The 20,445-nt window shown below is 34.1% G+C and overlaps 1 protein-coding gene across 1 annotated transcript in view; it reads left to right on the plus strand.

Annotated features, from left to right (window-relative positions):
• The window catches only part of SEMA3C (semaphorin 3C), a 208,095-nt gene that overhangs the window by 123,431 nt on the left and 64,219 nt on the right, over positions 1 to 20,445 (plus strand). Inside the window, exons 6-11 of the mRNA XM_019958597.2 lie at positions 6,592 to 6,682; positions 10,923 to 11,042; positions 12,433 to 12,575; positions 14,312 to 14,426; positions 17,043 to 17,112; positions 19,164 to 19,308. Coding sequence (XP_019814156.1) covers positions 6,592 to 6,682; positions 10,923 to 11,042; positions 12,433 to 12,575; positions 14,312 to 14,426; positions 17,043 to 17,112; positions 19,164 to 19,308 — 684 coding nt within the window. The remainder of the gene's footprint in view (positions 1 to 6,591; positions 6,683 to 10,922; positions 11,043 to 12,432; positions 12,576 to 14,311; positions 14,427 to 17,042; positions 17,113 to 19,163; positions 19,309 to 20,445) is intronic.

Below are 20,445 nucleotides of genomic sequence, written 5' to 3' on the forward strand. Positions count from 1 at the left end.
TTTTCCTCATCTTTCACCATGTACTGTCTTTCTGGTCCTATTTTTTCCTCCTGTCAATTCAGTCTACAAAGATATATTCATTTAATGGCAGAAAAAAATCATGTCAGAACTTGTAAGCTACCTTTTGGATACTGATCTTTGTCTTGTGTCAAAGCAGAAGCAACTGAAGCAATCTCAAGCAGGAAGTGTCATGAACAGATTTGTGCTGTCACTTTTATTTTGTGTTACATTGACTCTTCTATTGTTCATTTTGTTTGTTAGCCTGGATATGATTCTTCTGAGTCTGAGATGCTATTGAAAGATACAAGTAGAAATATCAAGTAGGCAGCTGAGTATAAAGTTGGCTATATAAATATTTGAGTAATTATCTTACAGGAATAACTGAAGCCCAAACAAAGTGTAAGTTATTCATGTAGGAAGAATACAGCATGAAAAGAGAAGAGTGACTATGATTGAGACTTGAGGATCTTCTAAATTTAAATAGCCATGTGGAGGAAAAGGAATCTCCAAAAAAAGACTAAGAAACTAGAGAAGGAGAGAAAAAAAAAAAAAAACAAGCATGTGTTGGTGCTGTGAATAAAGACAAGTCATTATAAAAAGATACAAGTGAGCAACAATCCCAAATACCATTGAGATCCAAGAAAGAAGTCTAAAAATATAAGTGCTGAATTGTATACATGATAGGCATCAGGGATCTTGTCAAAATGACTTTCAATAGAGCAACTGAGGTTCGATGCCCAACTGAAACAGATTGAGAAGAAAGTAAGAAGTCAGAAATGATGACAAATGTATGTTAATTTTAGTCTCTAATTACTCTCAAGGAGAGTAATGTTTAAGAACTGAAGGAGTTGTTGAAATGATATTGTAAAGGATCCAGTTAATAAAATTAAAGAAAGAGTAAGGATAATGGAAAGTATACCTAAGTATGTCTAAGAAGACTGAATAAGAGGATCTAAAACATTGGTGAAAGGATTGGCCTTACAGTAAGAGAAATATTCCCTCTCGTGTATTAGTGGATGCATTAATTTATAGTTTTTAGTAGTGTATGTATTTGGTAGTGATGAACTCAAGACGTCTCATTTAAGGACTTCACTTTCTCAGCAACATGTCAATCATATGAGCTGAGAATAAAGTAGGAGATTTGACAATGGTGGCATTGGTTTGAAGTTATTAATGGAAGAACCGGTTGGCATAGTACCTTTGGAAGATGCAAGAAGTGTAGAGGATTCATTTTATTTATTTATTTATTTTTTTTAGAGGATTCATTTTAAGTTGATGATCACAAATCTATACTATGTTGAATATACCTTGTTTGATCACCTTTGGCAAAATGCTTAGAAGTTTGGAGGCAAGTATGAAGAAAGTAGATAGACATGTGTTAACAGGTTGTGGTTGCAATGAAAAATCACAGAATGAAGGAAATTAACACTTTTGCCAAAAAAAAAATTAAGATTAAAAAACATGAACCATAAACTGGTTATGAGAAAGCAAGAAGGGAGAAGAAAGATGAATTGTTAAAAAAAGAGTTCTTAGGAGATGAGTTTGAAGAATTGTTGCAATATGCTTGAATTAGTGACTATTTGGGTCTACCACATACTTTCCTGCTGATGACAAGATTTAAACTCTACTGTATGAGCCCAAGGAGGCTGTGCAATGGAGAAAGTAGTCAGTGGAGAACAAGTGATAACTACGGAATCTGCTCAATTCCTGCAGTGACAACTATCACTATTACTGTCAAATCGGTATATGACTCTGGCTACACATACAGGTTTACTAAATTTTATTTTTTCCAGCAAGTTTATCATTATTTGTTTAAAGAGTAATCCAAGTCTATGCCCCAACCACTAATGATGAAGAAGTTGAAGCTGAACAGTTTTATGAAGATGTACAAAACCTTCTAAAACTAACACCAAAAAAAGATGTCCTTTTCCTCATAGGGGATTAGAATTCAAAAGTAGGACATCAAAGATACCTGGAGTAATAGGCAAGTTTGGCCTTGGAGTACAAAATGAAGCAGGGCAAAGGTTAACAGAGTTTTGCCAAGAGAACACACTGGTCATAGCAAACAACCTCTTTCAGCAACACAAGAGATTACTGTATATGTGGATGTCACCAGATGGTCAACAGTGAAATCAGATTGATTATATTCTTTGCAGCCAAAGATGGAGAAGCTCTATACAGTCAGCAAAAATTAGACCAGAGGCTGACTGGCTCTGATCATGAATACCTTTCTGGAAAATTCAGCCTTAAGTAGAAGAAAGTAGGAAAAACCACTAGACCATTCAGGTATGACCTGAATCAAATCCTTTATGATTATACAGTGGAAGGAACAAACAGATTCAAGGGTTTAGATCAGATAGAGTGCCTGAAGAACTGTGGACAGAGGTTTGTAATATTATATAGTAGATGATGACTAAAACCATTCCCAAGAAAGAGAAATGCAAGAAGGAAAATTGGTTGTCTGAGTAGGCCTTATAAATAGCTGAGAAAAGAAGCTAAAGGCAAAAGAGGAAAGCAAAGATATACCCAACTGAGTGCAGGGCTCCAGAGAACAGCAGGGAGAGATAAGAAAGCCTTCTTAAGTGAGCAATGCAGAGAAATAGAGGAAAACAATAGAATGGTAAAGACTAGAGATCTCTTCAAGAAAATTAGAGATACTAAGGGAACATTTCATGCAAAGATGGACACAATAAAGGAGATAAATGTTATGAAGATGCAGAAGATATTAAGAAGAGGTGGCAAGAATACACAGAAGAACTATACAAAAAAGATCATATTGACCCAGATAACCACAGTGGTGTGATCATTCACCTAGAGCCAGACCTCCTGGAGTGCAAAGTCAAGTAGGCCTTAGGAAGCATCACTATGACCCAAGCTAGTGGAGGTGATGGAATTCCAGCTAAGCTACTTAAAATTCTAAAAGGTGAGGTTGTAAAAGTACTGCATTCAATATGCCAGCAAATTTGGAAAACTCAGCAGTGGCCACAGGACTGGAAAAGGTTGGTTTTCATTCCAATCCCAAAGAAAGTCAATGCCAAAGATTGTTCAGACTACCATATAGTTGTGCTCATTTCACATGCTAGCAAAATAATGCTCAAAATCCTTCAAGCTAGGCTTCAACATTATGTGAACTGAGAAGCTCCAGATACACAAACTGGATTTAGAAAAGGCAGAAGAACCTGAGAGCAAATGGTCAACATCTGCTGAATCATAAAAAAAGCAAGGGCATTCCAAAAAGACATCTATTTCTCCTTCATTGACTGCACTAAATCCTCTGACTGTCAGATCAGATCAGGTCAGTCGATCAGTCATGTCTAACTCTTTGCCACCCCTGGACTGCAGAACACCAGGCTTCCCTGTCCATCACCAACTCCTGGAGCTCACTCAAACTCATCTCCATCGTGTCGATGATGCCATCCAACGATCTCACCCTCTGTCGTCCCCGAGACTCCCGCCTTCAATCTTTCCCAGCATCAGGGTCTTTTCCAGTGAGTCAGTTCTTTGCATCAGGTGGCCAAAGTATTGGAGTTTCAGCTTCAACATCAATCCTTCCAATGAATATTCAGGACTGATCTCCTTTAGGATTGACTGGTTGGATCTCCTTGCAGTCCAAGGGTTTCTCAAGAGTCTTCTCCAACACCACAGTTCAAAAGCATCAGTTCTTTGGCACTCAGCTTTCTTTATAATCCAGTTCTCACGTTCATACATAAGTGTGGATCACAACAAACTGGAAAATTTTTAAAGAGATGGGAATCCCCAACCACCTTACCTGCCTCCTAAAAAATCTGTGTGTAGGTCAAGAAGCAACAATTAGAACCTGACATGGAACAAGAAACTGATTCAAAATTGGGAAAGGAGTACATCTAACCTGTATATTGTCACTCTGCTTATTTAGCTTCTTTGCAGAGTGAATCATGAAAAATGCTGGGCTGGATGACTTACAAACTGGAATCCACTTTGCTGGCAGAAACTTCAACAACTTCAGGTATGCAGACGATACCACTCTAATGACAGAGAGTGAAGAGAAACTAAAGAGCCTGTTGATGAGGGTGAAAGAAGAGAGTGAAAAAGCTGGCTTAAAACCTAACATTCAAAATAACGAATATCAAGACATCTGGTCCCATCACTTCATGGTGAAATCGTGACAGACTTTATTTTCTTGAGCTCCAAAATCACTGCAGACTGTGACTACAGCCACGAAGTTAAGACACTTGCTCATTGGAAGAAAAGCTTTGACAAACCTAGACAGCTTGTTAAAAAGCAGAGACATCACTTTGCTGACAAAGTTCCTTATAGTCAAAGCTATGGTTTTCCCAGTAGTCATGTGCAGATGTGAGAGCTGGACCATAAAGAAGACTGAGCACCAGAGAATTGATGCTTTCTAATTGTCAGGCTGGAGAAGATTCTTGAGAGTTGCTTGTACAGCACAGAGATCAAACAAGTCAATTCTAAAGGAAATCAACCCTGACTATTCATTGGAAGGACTGATGCTGAAGCTGAAGCTCTAATGTTTTGGCCATCTGATACAAAGAGCCAATTCATTGGAAAAGACCCTGATGCTGGAAAAGATTGAGGGCAAAAGGAGAAGGGGGTGCAGAGAATGAGATGGTTGGATGGCATCACCAACTCAGTGGACATGAGTTTGAGCAAACTCAGTGAGATAGTGAAGGACAGGGAAGCCTTTTGTGCTGGAGTTCATGGGGTTGCAAAGAGTCAGATGTGACTTAGCAACTGAAAAACAGCATTATACAAATGACACCCTCTTGGAAAGCAGACATGACTGAATTTTGCTTTTGTCACTATTTATCTGTGTGTGATCTTGGAAAAGCCATGTTTTCCTCATCTTTGGAGTCAATCCATAAAGAGCATTGAGTTGTAGGACCTTTCTAGGCTAGAGCACTGTGATTCTTTTGAAGCAGTATGATTTCCCATTACCTCAAGAGATTTCTTGCAATACATTAAGCTCAGTATAACAAAAATGAAATAGTTTTTCTTTAAAGAGTCAAAACTTCAGAATCAACTTTATTTTCTTCATCTTCTTGAACTATATTCAATTAGTTATTGATTGTCAAGCTCTATCTATTTTCACTTTACAGATCTTCTCGTGTCTTTACCACTCTTACCCTAACCAAGAGATCCTAGCATGTCAGATTATTATTCCCTAATTCCTGGACTACTGAGTTGAAAACAAATTTATTTTCTTGAATTCAGTGTCTGTTTTTATAACCACCATTCTCAGTCTTCTTAAAGAATAAGATAAGGTCCAATCTTCTTAAAGCAATGTTTTGATCCTTTTATTCCATACTCAAAAATGTTGAGCTTGCATTTTCTTTGGGCTAATTTTGGAAAACATCTTAATAATTAAGGTCTTCCATCATCCAATACAATCAACAATGTGATCATTTTTTCTTTGAATTTTAGTAGTAGCTTTTACTAACTTTATTTAAATAAAAAGATAAATATACCAACAAAATGCTTCCTCTCAGTGAAGCTACACTGACCATTATATTTCTAATTGAACCCACTGCCCCCATTCCCTGCTTAAATTTTCTCCAAAGCACTGAGTACCATCTAACATATTCAATATTTTGCATGTTTATTCTTTTTATATTCTCTATTTCCATTCTCTATCTTTGGTTTATAAATTACCTACAGGTAAGAATTTTTGACTGTTTTGTTACTCTGTCCCCAATGTTTTTTCAGTGTTGGGCACATAGTAGATGCTTGTCAAATTTTTGTTAAGTAAATGAATGAGTAAATGAAGCATTTTTAACTAAATTATGAATTATTTTGTTAAATCTAGTACAATGCTTTCTATAACAAAGTGGTAACATAAAATTTTATATTTAAAAAAGATCTTGATTATTTTGAAAGTAATCATAATCCTTATACACATTGTTTCTCTGAACAGTTTTCTTCTTTTGGCCAATGTTCAACATATCTAGTTCAGGTTTATGATGATCCTTGATTTCCAAGTGTTGATTTTTTTTTTTTAGTATAGTTGCTTCACAGTGTTAGTTTCTGCTGTACAATAAGTGAATCGGCTATAAGTAGACATACATCCCCTCCCTGTTGCGTCTCCCTCCCACTCCACCCCCATCCCACCCACTAGGTCATCACCGAGCACCAAGCTGAGCTTCTAGAGCAGGTTCTCACTAGCTTTCTCTTTTACACGTGGTGATTTATATATGTCAATCCTAAGCTCCCAATTTGTCTCACCCTCCCCTTCCCCCTGTGTCTGCATGTCCATTCTCCACATCTGCGTCTATGTTCTTACTCTGGAATAGGTTTATCTGTACCATTTTTCTAAGCCAAGTGTTTTTATTGATGTTGATTTGAGAACTTGTTGGATTAACTTTATGGGGAGTGTAATAGGATGAGAACTTGACCTGCTAAGGTTAGTTTATAACTTACAGATGCATTCTTCATATAGGCCAAGAAAACTTTAACATAGTAAAATTGGGAAGGCATAAGCAACTGAGTAGAAGGCGTGTTATTCATGATGATGCTTTGTTTTACTAAAGAACAATTGGTTAACTAAGATAAAGTAATTTCTTTTTTTTTACATTTTCAATTTTATCTATAATAAAGGACCAAGTTTTCATGATTGACTCCAAGTGTGAATCTGGAAAAGGACGCTGCTCTTTCAACCCCAATGTGAACACAGTGTCTGTTATGATCAGTAAGTGGAAAATAAAAGGGGAAGTTTAAAAAAGGAAATTAAAGAAAATAAATACATTATACCATATGTCCATTTTGAATAGTTGTGTGGATGATAGTACATGAGTAAAATAATAGAAAGCAAGTTGTGGGAAATTCTAATTTCTTATTTCCAAGAATATTCATGAGTAAATGATAGCCGTGTGTTTTTTCATCTAATATGACTACTGTCATTCATAGAGTAAGTCAACCATTTGAAAAGTGTATGTATGTATACATATGTTAATAAATATTGTATGCATACATATATCAATATATATTAGGTAGTAAATTTCAGTGTAGTTGTTATTTTGTATATTCTGTTTTTCTGATGTTTTAGTTATCTTTTACAAACAATTAAAACTGGTATTTCTTCCATGTGAAGAAATAGCAAAGTGCATATGTTAGCCAAGTACATTCTCTATGAAATGTCTAAAAGTTCTCATACAAAAAAACAGGTACTAGTAAAGTCACTTTTTTATTTCCTCATATTTTGTAAATTATATCAGTTAAGAATCAGGCCCAATTGCTCCCTGCCACACACATAAACAAATCGATGTACTTGAGTCGCAGTCATCAGTGCCTATCTATAGCTCACTTGAAAGACATTCTAGAATATGTCTTAAGACATTATAAGATGTAATTAGGACACTTCTGGAATACGTCTGACTTAACATTAGTTAACTATAAGACAAATCTTAAATTTCAGTATGCCAATTATATAGTAAAAACTTTTTCCTTTTTGTTTCTCTATGTTTTGCCAGTGGTAAAATCTCATCATTTAACAAAAGAACAGGTGGGAAAATAATTATTGTGTTCAACAGACTTTGCTTTGATTCATTTTAAAAGGCAATTCATCTTTCTTTCTCAGATCTGGAAACTAAATTAAGATAAGTACTCCAGCATTGACTAAAATGTGAACTTGGAAATTATCCAGTAAATTATTTCCATGTAGTCATTCAGAATGGTCAGGGAGGAAATGAAAGTGTATCATTAGAACAAAAAATTAGAAAGCTTTGAAACTACAGGATATATAATTAAGTCCGATGCAGAGTATTTTCAAATAAGTTTCTAAATATTATTTAATAGAAGCAATGTCTCAGAAAGTATTTGCCTTTAGAAACTATGATTTGTATAGTTCTAGATAAATATAAAACGGAAAAGGCAATGGCACCCCACTCCAGTACTCTTGCCTGGAAAATCCCATGGATGGAGGAGCCTGGTAGGCTGCAGTCCATGGGCTCTATAGGAGTCGGACGAGACTGAGCGACTTCACTTTCACTTTTCACTTTCATGCATTGGAGAAGGAAATGGCAACCCACTCCAGTGTTCTTGCCTGGAGAATCCCAGGGACGGCAGAGCCTGGTGGGTTGCCCTCTCTGGGGTCGCACAGAGTCGGACACGACTGAAGTGACTTACCAGCAGCAGCAGCAGATAAATATAAAAAGTTTTCACTTATTTCAAGTTAAATGCTATGAATTTCTAAACTTAGAAATTCAACATTATTGTTAACACTGGTACTAGAATTTTATCTTCTCAAGTATTATTTAGGACAAAAAAGAGTAAAAACAAGGCATTATAAATTTTTCTATTAAACTATGATAAGTCATGTAATAGTTTTGCCCTTAAAGAGTTGGATTCATTTACAAAATTAAGATAATAATTAGTCTTCATTTTTCAAAGACCTGAGGCTTTGATTCCTAGGCTCATGTTCTTGTACTATACTTTTTAATATTTTAATTACAAGATTTTTACTATCAAAGAAAATCATTAAACAATTTGCTTAACTTAGCTGAAACTAAAAAGAGCATGAAATTTTATAACCTTGTATTTATCATTTTATTTATTCCATTGATTATCTCTGTAATATTATCTCCAATATTGTGCATTTCATTTGTGTAGCCATCTCACTTTGCCATTTGATGTTTTACCATTTCTGTTCAATTGCAATCCACTATATAACTTGGTTAAAATATTAAAGTGCCAAGAAATGTTGAGAATTAGAAGAATTTCAAATTTCACAATATAGCACGGCATCTGGCCCAACGCGCTAGTGTTCTTTTGCTATTTTTAGTAATTGTTGTAGGACATCGAAGTCAGATGACATCTCTTATTAAGGAACCTATCCAAAACCTCTTGAGATATTTTTTAGTCAGTGGAAGTACAACTGGAAATCAAAGTATTTTTGGATTAAAGTTTAAAAGGAGCAAGTAAAAAAATTTTCCACTCTTAAAATTATTTCCAAAGTGATGTTAATTAACTATTTAATTAACTATTTAATAAAGCAGAAACTTTATTATTTTAACTTGCTGTTAAACTTACTGAGAATTTATGACAGGAAATGAAGCCAATTAACCATCTAACTCTTTTTAAATAATCTTATTTTCGTTTCTTTATTTTTAATTGGAGGAAAATTGCTTTACAATGTTGTTTTGGTTTCCGCCATACAACACAGATCAGCCATCTAATTCTTTTGTAATGTTTATTGTTTAGTCACTTAGTCATGTCCGACTCTTTTGTGACCCCATTGATTGTTATCCTTGAGGCTCCTCTGTCAATGGGATTTCCCACACAAGAATGCTGCTGTAGGTTGCCACTTCCTTTTCCAGGAAATCTTCCCAACCCAGGGATCAAACCCAATTCTCCTGTATTGGCAGGTAGATTCTTTACCTCTGAGCCACCAAGGAAGCCCTTTGTTTAAGACAAAGCTAAAAGAGTGGTATGCAGTAGGATTAGAATCAGTCCTCTCCACAATAAACCATCCTCTGAGTGTCCTTTTTTTTTCCTTCCTGTAAACAGATATGAGATTATAATTCAGAGTTGTGCTAATAAATCTATTGAATATCAGAAATGTATAATCTACTCTTTGGGGGCATAATTGGATATAACAAAGCTGTGAAATAATTAATTACAAAGTTATCTCAATTTAACAATCATTGTATCTACAGAATACTTGCATAGATGCTACACAAATGTTCACAAAATTGTAAAGAAACCTAATTGCTCAAAATCCTTTCATACACCTTTTTTTCGTTGTCTCCCTATAATCTGTTCCCATGGACTTCAGCTCTCTACTAGGAAGCAAAAAGGCAGCACAATGCCTGACGTACCCACTTGCTAACTGGTAGGGGTCCAGTCTGTGACCTGGTGAGCACATACTGAAAACATTCCATTCTTCATTCTATCCTAATCCAACTGGTATTGCTTATTACTAAACAGTGAGCTTAGAATGCTTTAAAATGTTTCAGTTCTGTCAAAATGACCACAATCTGAAGTGGCCAGGGGAGTAATTCTAGAACATCAGATGCTTGGTAGGTCAGTGGACCAGACCTGATAAACTTTATTATTTTTTCAACTTAACTATTGTTTTGTACAAAAAAGTCACACATACCAATTTGCTATTTACTCTCCTTACTAGACTAAAAATTAATGTCAGTCAGTTAACAAAGAAACAAAATGTCGAATGTTATGCACATACAGATTAGGATATCTTATTTTTGTCAATAAAAATGATAAATTAATTCAATCTTAAAATATCTCTTTTCTTGTCTTTAAATTTTATTTTATATGAGTTAATGTGTTAAGCTGTAGATGGCTTATTAAAATTGTATTATATTATTAACATAATGTTAATATGTTATGTGTCACAATTGATAAAGTAGCACTTTGTTTACCTTATAGAAACCTTCTAGCATCAAAGAACAAAACATATACTTTTAATCATGAAATTGTGTAATCATAGAGTTTTTAGTATACAGCAAGAATTATCTGATCATAATCCAGTTCCCATAGAAGATTGAGATTCAGGGTGCTAAATGATTTATCCCTGATTTCCAGTTTGTTAATTCCTGCCAGAATTGGAAATCAAGTTTTCTGATTCTTAGAGTATGTTTTTACTTATTAAACAAGTAATCAGTAAGTCATTTCTTTTTTTTATTTATGTATTATTTCTGCCATTACTGATACACACTATATGAACATAGGTATTTAGTGTAGCTAAGTCAGGCAGAGGAATTCATCTCTATATAGGAAACGTTGTTTTGGTCATTATATATGAGACCAGATTAAACTTTATCCAGTTTTTTTTATTTGGTGGACAATGGAAAGCAATTAGTAACTTAAACACTCTGTAATATATGTCATGATCTAATAAGTAGATTTTTAAAATACCCTTTAAAACATTTGATTTGCTTTTAATTTTGTTGACATTTGCTTTTTCATAGATGAAGAGCTTTTCTCTGGAATGTATATAGATTTCATGGGGACAGATGCAGCTATTTTTCGAAGTTTAACCAAGAGGAATGCAGTCAGAACTGATCAACACAATTCCAAATGGCTAAGTGGTAAAATAACACTTTATTCATTTTTTGAGAATCAGACTTTAAACTACTTTGTTTAATTTCATAATGAAAATTACATTAAAATTGTTAAAAAATTATGAGTGACAACAGTTTTGTACTCTGTGATTTTAAATATTTAGGCTAAATATATGAATGAAATGATCCAGGTTTCACATTGTAACTCTTTATTAACAATTATAGAATTATCGTAGGATATATTAATAATAAAATGACAGTGATATTCATCATATGTACCTATAGACAAGAATCTTCTCCAGTTGTTTAATTGTAACATATTACAATGAAGTGTCATTTATTCATTTGGTCTGCTTTTATATTTTAATGCCAAATCTAAATTTTTTCCTAAATTTATGACAGATATAATGAGTAGGGCTTATTTAGAAGCTCTTCCTAATTGTTTTATGCTTAGATTCTAAAGCTATAAAAGTAGTATATACTATTTTTCTCACAAATTAACCAATAATTTGTGGAAACCATAAGTATGATAATTTTATTATATTCAGTATTCAGATGTTTCTAATTTGAGGGTCACATGGAATTCACATGATGAAAAGTGCTCATTTGACTTTAATGAACAATTCCAAAAAGTTGCTATTGTTTAGAAGAGGAAGAAACTGCTAAGATCTTTGTCGTTTCACCCTGGGGATAGTTTAAACTGACCTTAAATTTGGCAATTCACTCAACCTTGCACAGTTAAGCATGAATCACTATAGTTGAGCATCCTATTCCACTCATAGACCAGCATAAGAAGGCATTGATTGTCCATTTACTTCTTCAAATTTTTCCTCCAGTACATCTGGAAATAGAGTATTCTAAAGGTCGTTTTGTTCTTGAAATAAGGAATCCTTCTATGCTTTCAAATGACTGCATTTTTTGTCTTGAAAAGTTTCTCCTTCATTTCATATGCTGTATTTTAAGAAAAATGTGTTTTTCAGATCTTGGACTCTGAACTCTTCATTCTGCTCTGTGAATTTGAATTTATATGCACTAGATTGAAAGCCACACACTTAAAAACAAACTTTTTTTTCTGTGAAATGGCTATCAGATCCCATGGGAAATGGCTGGTAGAAAACTTCAATTTTTTAAAACTCATCAAGGCACGAATTTTGCAATTACTGTACTTTCAGAATGTATTGCAGACAGAGGAAAATAGTTTAAGCTATAATATTATAGCTGTACTTTGTGGCACTTGACATTCCAAATGCAGTATGTTTAAGGAATATAATTAATTGCTTTTAGATTTTTTGCCTGTGAATGTTGAATTGTTCCTTTATACCAAAGATGGAGAAAGCACGTGTCTGTGGTCTACATGGATGGAGAGTAGAAGGGTTTTCATCATGACTATATATATCATCTTTGTATTTTTTTCTAGAACCTATGTTTGTGGATGCACATGTCATACCAGATGGGACTGATCCAAATGATGCTAAGGTGTATTTCTTCTTCAAAGAGAAACTGACTGACAATAGCAGAAGTACAAAACAGATTCATTCCATGATTGCTAGAATATGTCCTGTAAGTATTAAAGTTGTTCTCATTTGAAGAGTAAGAAATTAATATTTCATAAACACATTTTCTTTTTCCAAAAGTTTATCTTCCTATTTTTATTATCTACTATTACCAATTAATAAAATCTTAAAAGGATACATTTAGACTTAATGTTTTTTCACATTAGTCATATGAGATAAGCATACTATTTCAGTAAAAAATCAATCCAAGGAAATAGCTTGGCCATGGTTTTATAAAAATTATTAGTTTTTATTAATTTTGCTTTTGCATTTAATGTATTAATATTTAAAAAAATTGCTAAATTGTATACTATAGAAAGAAATAGAGCAGTTCTTCTGAATACAGCAAAACAACAGTAAAAGACAAATATTGAGGAATTGTCTACAATAGTGAACTTAAGAAATGCTTAATTAAAATACAGTTCTAATTACAAGCTGTGATCAAAATGTTCTTGTTAATCAACAGTAAGTATACATGTTGTTGTTGTTGTTTAGTTGCTAAATCATGTCCAACTCTTTTGCAACCCAATGGACTATAGCTAGGCTCCTCTGTAACTGGAATTTCCCAGGCAAGAATATGGGAGTGGGTAGCCATTCCCTTCTCCAGGGGATCTAACCCCACCCAGGGATCAAACCCTCGTCTCCTGCATTGGAGGACAGGTTCTTTACCACTGAGACATCTGGGGAGCCCGCAACTCAAAAAAAACTCATGATGTCTTCTCACATAGGAGTATTAAAGGCTTGTCCTGATGTATTTATGATTAGCATCTTTTGTACACAAGCATTTCTTAAAGCATTTAATGTTTAAAGTAGTATAATTTAAAGTGCTGCAATATTCCACTGATTGTGGAGCTCATCTCCTTTTCAGTCATCTGGAACAAGGCGGTAGGTAAGACCACCTGCTGACGTAAAAGGTTTCAGGGTGTACAGAAAAAAAATATTGTCAATAGAGACTATTTGTGAATGATCCAAATACCATTTTCTCTGCCCTAACCAGAGAAATATGCATATAAATCATCTGATTTGAAATACTAAGAATTAAATAATAATGCAAAGAAATGAAGGCAGGAAAATAGAAGTAATGGGAACTACTTGGCATAAGTATAAACCCAGTCTCCTGACCTCTGTAGAATTGGCCAGATTCCCTGTATACATTAATTTATGTTTGTGTTGAAGACAGTGAGATATTTAGAAAGCTTTGAGGTGTATGTGTTTATTCAATTCATTTTGATACATTTTCAGTTGAACTGAAAATAGAAGAATAACAGTATAACTATTTTTTAAAACTTACTATATATCAACTTGGAGAAGGCAATGGCACCCCACTCCAGTACTCTTGCCTGGAAAATCCCATGGATGGAGGAGCCTGGTAGGCTGCAGTCCATGAGGTCGCTGAGGGTCGGACATGACTGAGCGACTTCACTTTCACTTTTCACTTTCATGCATTGGAGAAGGAAATGGCAACCCACTCCAGTGTTCTTGCCTGGAGAATCCAGGGAAGGGGGAGCCTGGTGGGCTGCTGTCTATGGGGTCGCACAGAGTTGGACACGACTGAAGCGACTTAGCAGCAGCAGCAGCAGCAGCATATAACAACTATTCCTCTTTATTGACATGCAGATTTGGTTAACATTTTCATCCTTCAGGTGATAACAAATCCCCAAATAATAAGAATCCAAAGTAAATTTTAAATACATTTCAGTGTCTATTTAAGCAGTCTGAAATATGTTTTCAAAATGATTTCAGAATGACACAGGTGGACTGCGCAGCCTTGTCAACAAGTGGACAACTTTCTTAAAAGCGAGGCTGGTGTGCTCGGTAACCGATGAAGATGGCCCAGAGACACACTTTGATGAATTAGGTACGTAAATGTGAGATTTAAAATGGTTTTGAAAGAGAGTTTGTACAGTTTACAATTCTGAATTAATGATCTGGGTACTACTCATGAATCTCCTGAAGTAGTTTTTAAATCTTTCTTACCCCTAAGTGCACTGCTGAAACATATAGTTCATTGAATCCACCATGATATATAGATCAGTGTGTTCTGTATGTGTGTTTGTATATGTTTCATAGAGACCGACAGAGAGAAGTACTTGTATAATTTATATATAAGTAATAATATGCTTGTGCTTTTTTAAAATGGTTGTGTATTTCATACATGTTTGAATTCTGATATTCTGGTATACCTGTGGCAGATTCATTTTGATATTTGGCAAAACTAATACAATTATGTAAAGTTTAAAAATAAAATAAAAATAAAAAAAATAAAATCCTTTTGCATGAGAATATAGCTATACATTTTTACTACAGTTAATGAATAGAATTAAAGGTTAGAGAAGTGTCAGAGTGGAAATTAGACTTATTCTCCAGTTTTAGTTCTTCTTAGTGACACTGGGACTAAATATTCTTAGTGTGTGCGACATGAGAAGGGTTATACATTCCAAGTCAAATAAGGACAATCTGATTCCTTTCTACCAAGGAACAGTTCTCCTCTTAACCAGAATAACTTGGTACATATCATAGTATCATGTTGACCAAGTTATGTTTAGAAATGATTTTTATTTTGCTTTAATTCATTAATGTATAAAATGGTCGATGAGGTAAGTAATAAAAAGGTGTTACAATATGATTCTGTTGTTGTTTAGTCACTAAATCAAGTCCAACTCTTTGCTCCTTCATGGACTGCAGCACACCAGGCTTCTCTGCCCTCCACTATCTCCCCGAGTTTGCTCAAATTCATGTGCAAATATGGTTCTAGCAGTTACAACAACTGAAATAGACATTTGGTCTCCTGAAAAGCCATTATGTGGATCATAGAAACACAAATTTCTACTTCAGTTTTTCTAGAAAAAAGGTTTTAAGTACGATTTTGTGTTATAACCTAGTCACTATTTCCCCCAGAATTCTTTACCAGTATTGTATGTTTATGTTTCACTGACTTGGAATGTTTCAGTTTCTCCTTATTTTAGGGGGAGCTACAGTGCCAACCTTTGTTCACATATAGAGAGACTAGTGGTTATCACTTTATTACTTAAGATGTCCTAACTTTATTGTGAATAAAAATACATCTTTCTTTGTATTGGTCAGCAAGAATGTTATTTGCAAAAAGGTCCCTAAATCCAGATATTTCTTGTATTTATAACAATTGGTTATTATTGAGATTTGCTATCAGAAATCTACTCCCAGATTCTGTCATTTGTTGCACCTGCACCTCACCATCTGTAATTTTCCTTTTGCCTCCATATAGTTTAAAATGATTATAGCAATTTTGACTGAAAGACAAAAGATCTTACTTTATAAAGTCATTGTGAAAAACTTTTCTTCCATGTTCAAATTCTAACCCTAGGTTAAAAAGAAATTGAGATTTGTAATACTTTTTGAATTAAAAAAGTAGTATTTTATCATTAAAGGATATTTAGAAATTTCAGGAAAAAAAGAAGAAAGATAAAAATTTCTGTAGGTTTGTCAACCAGAAATACTCACTGGTCATCTTCTTGTATTTTGATGTATAGTTTAAAGGTTTACATGGTTCTAGCTCATATTAAATACTGTTATGTCTCTTCTACTTAATATTATTTTATTAACATGTTTCCATAAGGTAATAGTCCTCAAAAATTCTTTTTGTATTTATTCAAAAAACTAAAATCATGGCATTCAGTCCCATCCCTTCGTGGCAAATAGATGGGGAAACAATGGAAATGGTGACAGACTTTATTTTCTTGGGCTCCAAAATCACTGCAGATGGTGATTGCAGCCATGAAATTAGAAGATGCTTGCTCCTTGGAAGAAAAGCTATGACCAACCTAGACAGCATATTAAAAAGCAGAAACATTACTTTGCCCACAAAGGTCCATCTAGTCAAACCTGTGGTTTTTCCAGTAGTCATATATGGATGTGAGAGTTGGACTATGAAGAAAGCTGAGCACTGAAGAATTAATGCTTTTGAACTGTGGTGTTGGGGAAGACTCTTGAGAGTCCCTTGGACAGCAAGAACATCAAACCAGTCAATCCTGAAGGAAATCAATCCTGAATATTCACTGGAAGGATGGATGCTGAAGCTGAAACTCCAATACTTCAGCCACCTGATGTGACGGACTGACTCCTTGGAAAAGACCCTGATGCTGGGAAAGATTGAAGGCAGGAGGAGAAGGGGACAACAGAGGATGAGATGGATGAGATTGTTGGATGGCATCACTGACTCAATGAACATGAATTTGAGTAAGCTCTGGGAGTTGGTGATGGACAGGGAAGCCTGGCGTGCTGCAGTCCATGGGATTGCAAAAGTCGGACACGACTGAGTGACTGAACTGAATATTTTATTTATTTTAGCAAGTGCTTATCTTTTAGTTCCTGTCAAATTATAATAATGCTGCAGGAATATCTTTCTGAATAATACTTTTCATAGTTGAAATTGTTCTCTTAGGGTAAATTTTTTAAATATTTGGAAACTTTAAAAAATTATTTTTCCCTCTTACAGAGGATGTGTTTCTGCTGGAAATGGATAACCCAAGGACAACGCTAGTGTATGGCATTTTTACAACATCAAGGTAATTATTAAACAAATAAATTTTATGAGTTAAACAATAACCTTTATTGAGTAATAGTAATTATAAAAACATTCTTTCAACTCTTTAATTTTATGTAGAACTTAGGAGGCAACCCTCTCATTTTATTAATTTTGTTTAATTATTAAATGTATTTAAGTGGAACTCACACTTTCAAAATAGTTTTGTATGGAGTATTTGTAGTAATTATATAATTTTTTCCTCAAAGAAAGGAAGATATGAGCTACAATGCAGAGATAATGTATATAAGTTACATTGTTTTAAGGAAATAACTTGAAGACTCATGATCCAAATAGAACTTGGCATTTCAATTTTAATTTTTATTTCAGGAGCAATCTAAAGTGTGGACTATCAACACACTGAAACAGTTTTCATCTTCCATGTGACAGTATTTCATATTTTTGAAAATAGCTTGTTTTCTAATATATCAGAAATACCAATCTCAGTTATCACAGACTTCAAGACTGTCCAGCATATGCTCATCCTTTCCTGTATGTTTTCCTGTGTACTGTTTTATGCCAGGAATATTAACCAGCATTCAGTACAATATTCCATTTGTCATATGACCAATTTAGAATGTACTTTTCCTTAGACAATCAACCACAAAATGAAAATCTAAACATTTTACTGTTCTTCTCTAGTGGAGGAAACATGGTGTAATTTTCAACTTTGATGAACCATTCAAAGTAAAATTGATTATAAATCATATTTAATTTGCCGTATAAGATATCTAAAAACATGTCCTTTGGGGTGAGTTTAAAAGGGAAAAAAAAATTAACAGGAAAAAAAATTCTTGATTTAAATCCCCAAGAATTAACAAAGCAAAATAACTAAATTCTTAAGAAAAAAAAAAAAATTTGAATCAAAAAAGTTATTTCCCAACACCAATAACTAACGGGGGAAAATTTTAATTGTCATTTCTGACTATTGATGCTAACGATTAATAATATATCTTGGTTCTTTCAATGGGCACATAAGTTTCCCATTAGGCATCTAATTTAAGAAAAACATGTGAGTCAGAAAAATGTTGGTTTCAGTCCATCTGCCCAATGACAATGGAAATAGTTTTCAGTAAGGATACAAATAAATTTTCTGAGTTTTTCTGACTTAGGGTCATTTAATGAAACTTTTTTGACCCCTGTTGTTTTCTTCTGTAACTAATAGGGAACATTTACAACAATTTCTCCAACTACCACTTAGGACATTATAAGAGCACTTTTACATTAAAATAATCTTATGACAAGGAGATAGAGTGTTCCCTTATCAGTAAGATTTATTTTGTGAGTTAAATTATGATAGGCTGTATCAATAGTGACAGAATTCAAATCATATTTTTTAATAAATCCTCAATTCTTTTTTTGGTGCCAAGACAAACCACTTAGAAATTATTTTGATTTGTTCTATATTTTGGGCCAGATTCATTGAGTACTTTTTTATAACTTAATGTCTACTACATTCATAGATGACTATAAATAAATGTCTTAATGCTTTTTATATCAATGGCTATTTCAAAAGTTTTTTTGCTTAACTTGTGTAGCGTAACATTCAACTTTTTATCATTGATTTTGCCATTTATTTTTAAGTTGTATTTACATTTATTTATTAATTAATTTATTTATTTTTTTACTATTAAAGTTTTTTTTTTTTTTTTAAATTTTACATAATTGTATTAGTTAACTATTTATTTTACATTGCAATTGGGCTTTCCCGGTGGCTCAGTGGTAAAGAATCTACCTGCAAAATGGGAGACTAAGGAGACATGGGCTCAATTCCTGGGTTGGAAGATCCCCTGGAGGGAAGAAATGGCAACCCACTCCAATATTCTTGCTTGGAGAACCCTATGGACAGAAGAGCCTGGTGGGCTATGGTGCATGGGGTCACAAGGAAGCAGACGCTACTGAAGCCGCTGAGCACGCATAGTTGGTTGACAATGTTGTGATGATTTCAGGCGCACAACATTATGACCAATACAATCACTTTTAAATTTAGGAAATAGTAAAATTAATATTTTTCTGTTTTCTTTTTTTTTTCAGCTCAGTTTTTAAAGGATCAGCAGTATGTGTGTATCATTTCTCTGATATACAGACTGTGTTTAATGGGCCTTTTGCACACAAAGAAGGGCCCAATCATCAGCTGATTTCCTACCAGGGGAGAATTCCGTATCCTCGCCCTGGAACTGTAAGTATCCAGCAAATTTTTTTTGTTACTTTACTTTTTAAAAAGATATAGCTTATTGAGAAATGAATATCATGTTGATGTTAATTAAATACAAACATAGACCTACTGGTATAATGTTTCACTGGATGAGTTCTTATACTTGGGATTTTACAAATATGCATGTTATAGAATTCTATACAATTTTTTCCTAAATGCTCTTGATATTAATAATAAAATCTCATTTATATTTTAAGACAGCTGGATATGTTAGATAGGGAAGAGATATTTTCCTAATTTTAATGGCATAGAAACCATAGCTTGGAAAATGGTAACATTTTGGAGGCGGTCTACTAATTTGAATTCAAGTTGCTTTTCTCAATTTTTCTTATATTAAGAAATCTCATCTATTTTAATAAAATTATCCTCATGTGAGAATTAATTTAGTAATCAATCTGCAAAGCTATTTCAATTTTAGGAATATATTTAGTTAAAAATTATGTATTGTATATTTCTCAAGGAAATAAAATGGTATTTGTGAGCAAATAATGACAATGAAAGTGAGGTTATAATTCAAATAAAAAGTTTTGAGTTATTCAAATATAACCATGTCTTGAAGCATTGTTCTATTAAGGGGTAGATTGAAAACTACCTTTTCCAGCTCAAGGTACAGGCAGATTGGAACTGAGTTTTTCCAGGACATTGGTCATAGTCTTACTGTGTATGTGTGTGTGTGTGTGTCTGTGTACACGCACATGCATGTGGTAAGTCATGTCTGACTCTGTGATCCCACGGACTGCAGTCCACCGGACTCCTCTGGCCATGGAATTCTTCAGGCAAGAATACTGATGTGGGTTGCCGTTTCCTTCTCCAGGGGATCCACCTGGGAAGACCATGGTGGCTCAGACAGTAAAGAATCTGCCTGCAATGCAGGAGATGTAGTTTCAATCCCTGGGTCCGGAAGATCCCCTGGAGAAGGGAATGGCTACCCTCTCCAGCATTCTTGCCTGGAGAATTCCATGGACAGAGGAGCCTCATGGACTACAGTCCATGGGGTTTCAAAGAGGCAGACATGACTGAGGAACTAACACAGTCTTACTAATTTTTTTTAATTTGAATTATAATACTGCTGTGTTGCAGACTAGAATATTGACTGGTTTC

The sequence above is a fragment of the Bos indicus genome, chromosome 4 (genome assembly GCF_029378745.1).
Source record: "Bos indicus isolate NIAB-ARS_2022 breed Sahiwal x Tharparkar chromosome 4, NIAB-ARS_B.indTharparkar_mat_pri_1.0, whole genome shotgun sequence".
NCBI classification, from domain to species: domain Eukaryota; kingdom Metazoa; phylum Chordata; class Mammalia; order Artiodactyla; family Bovidae; genus Bos; species Bos indicus.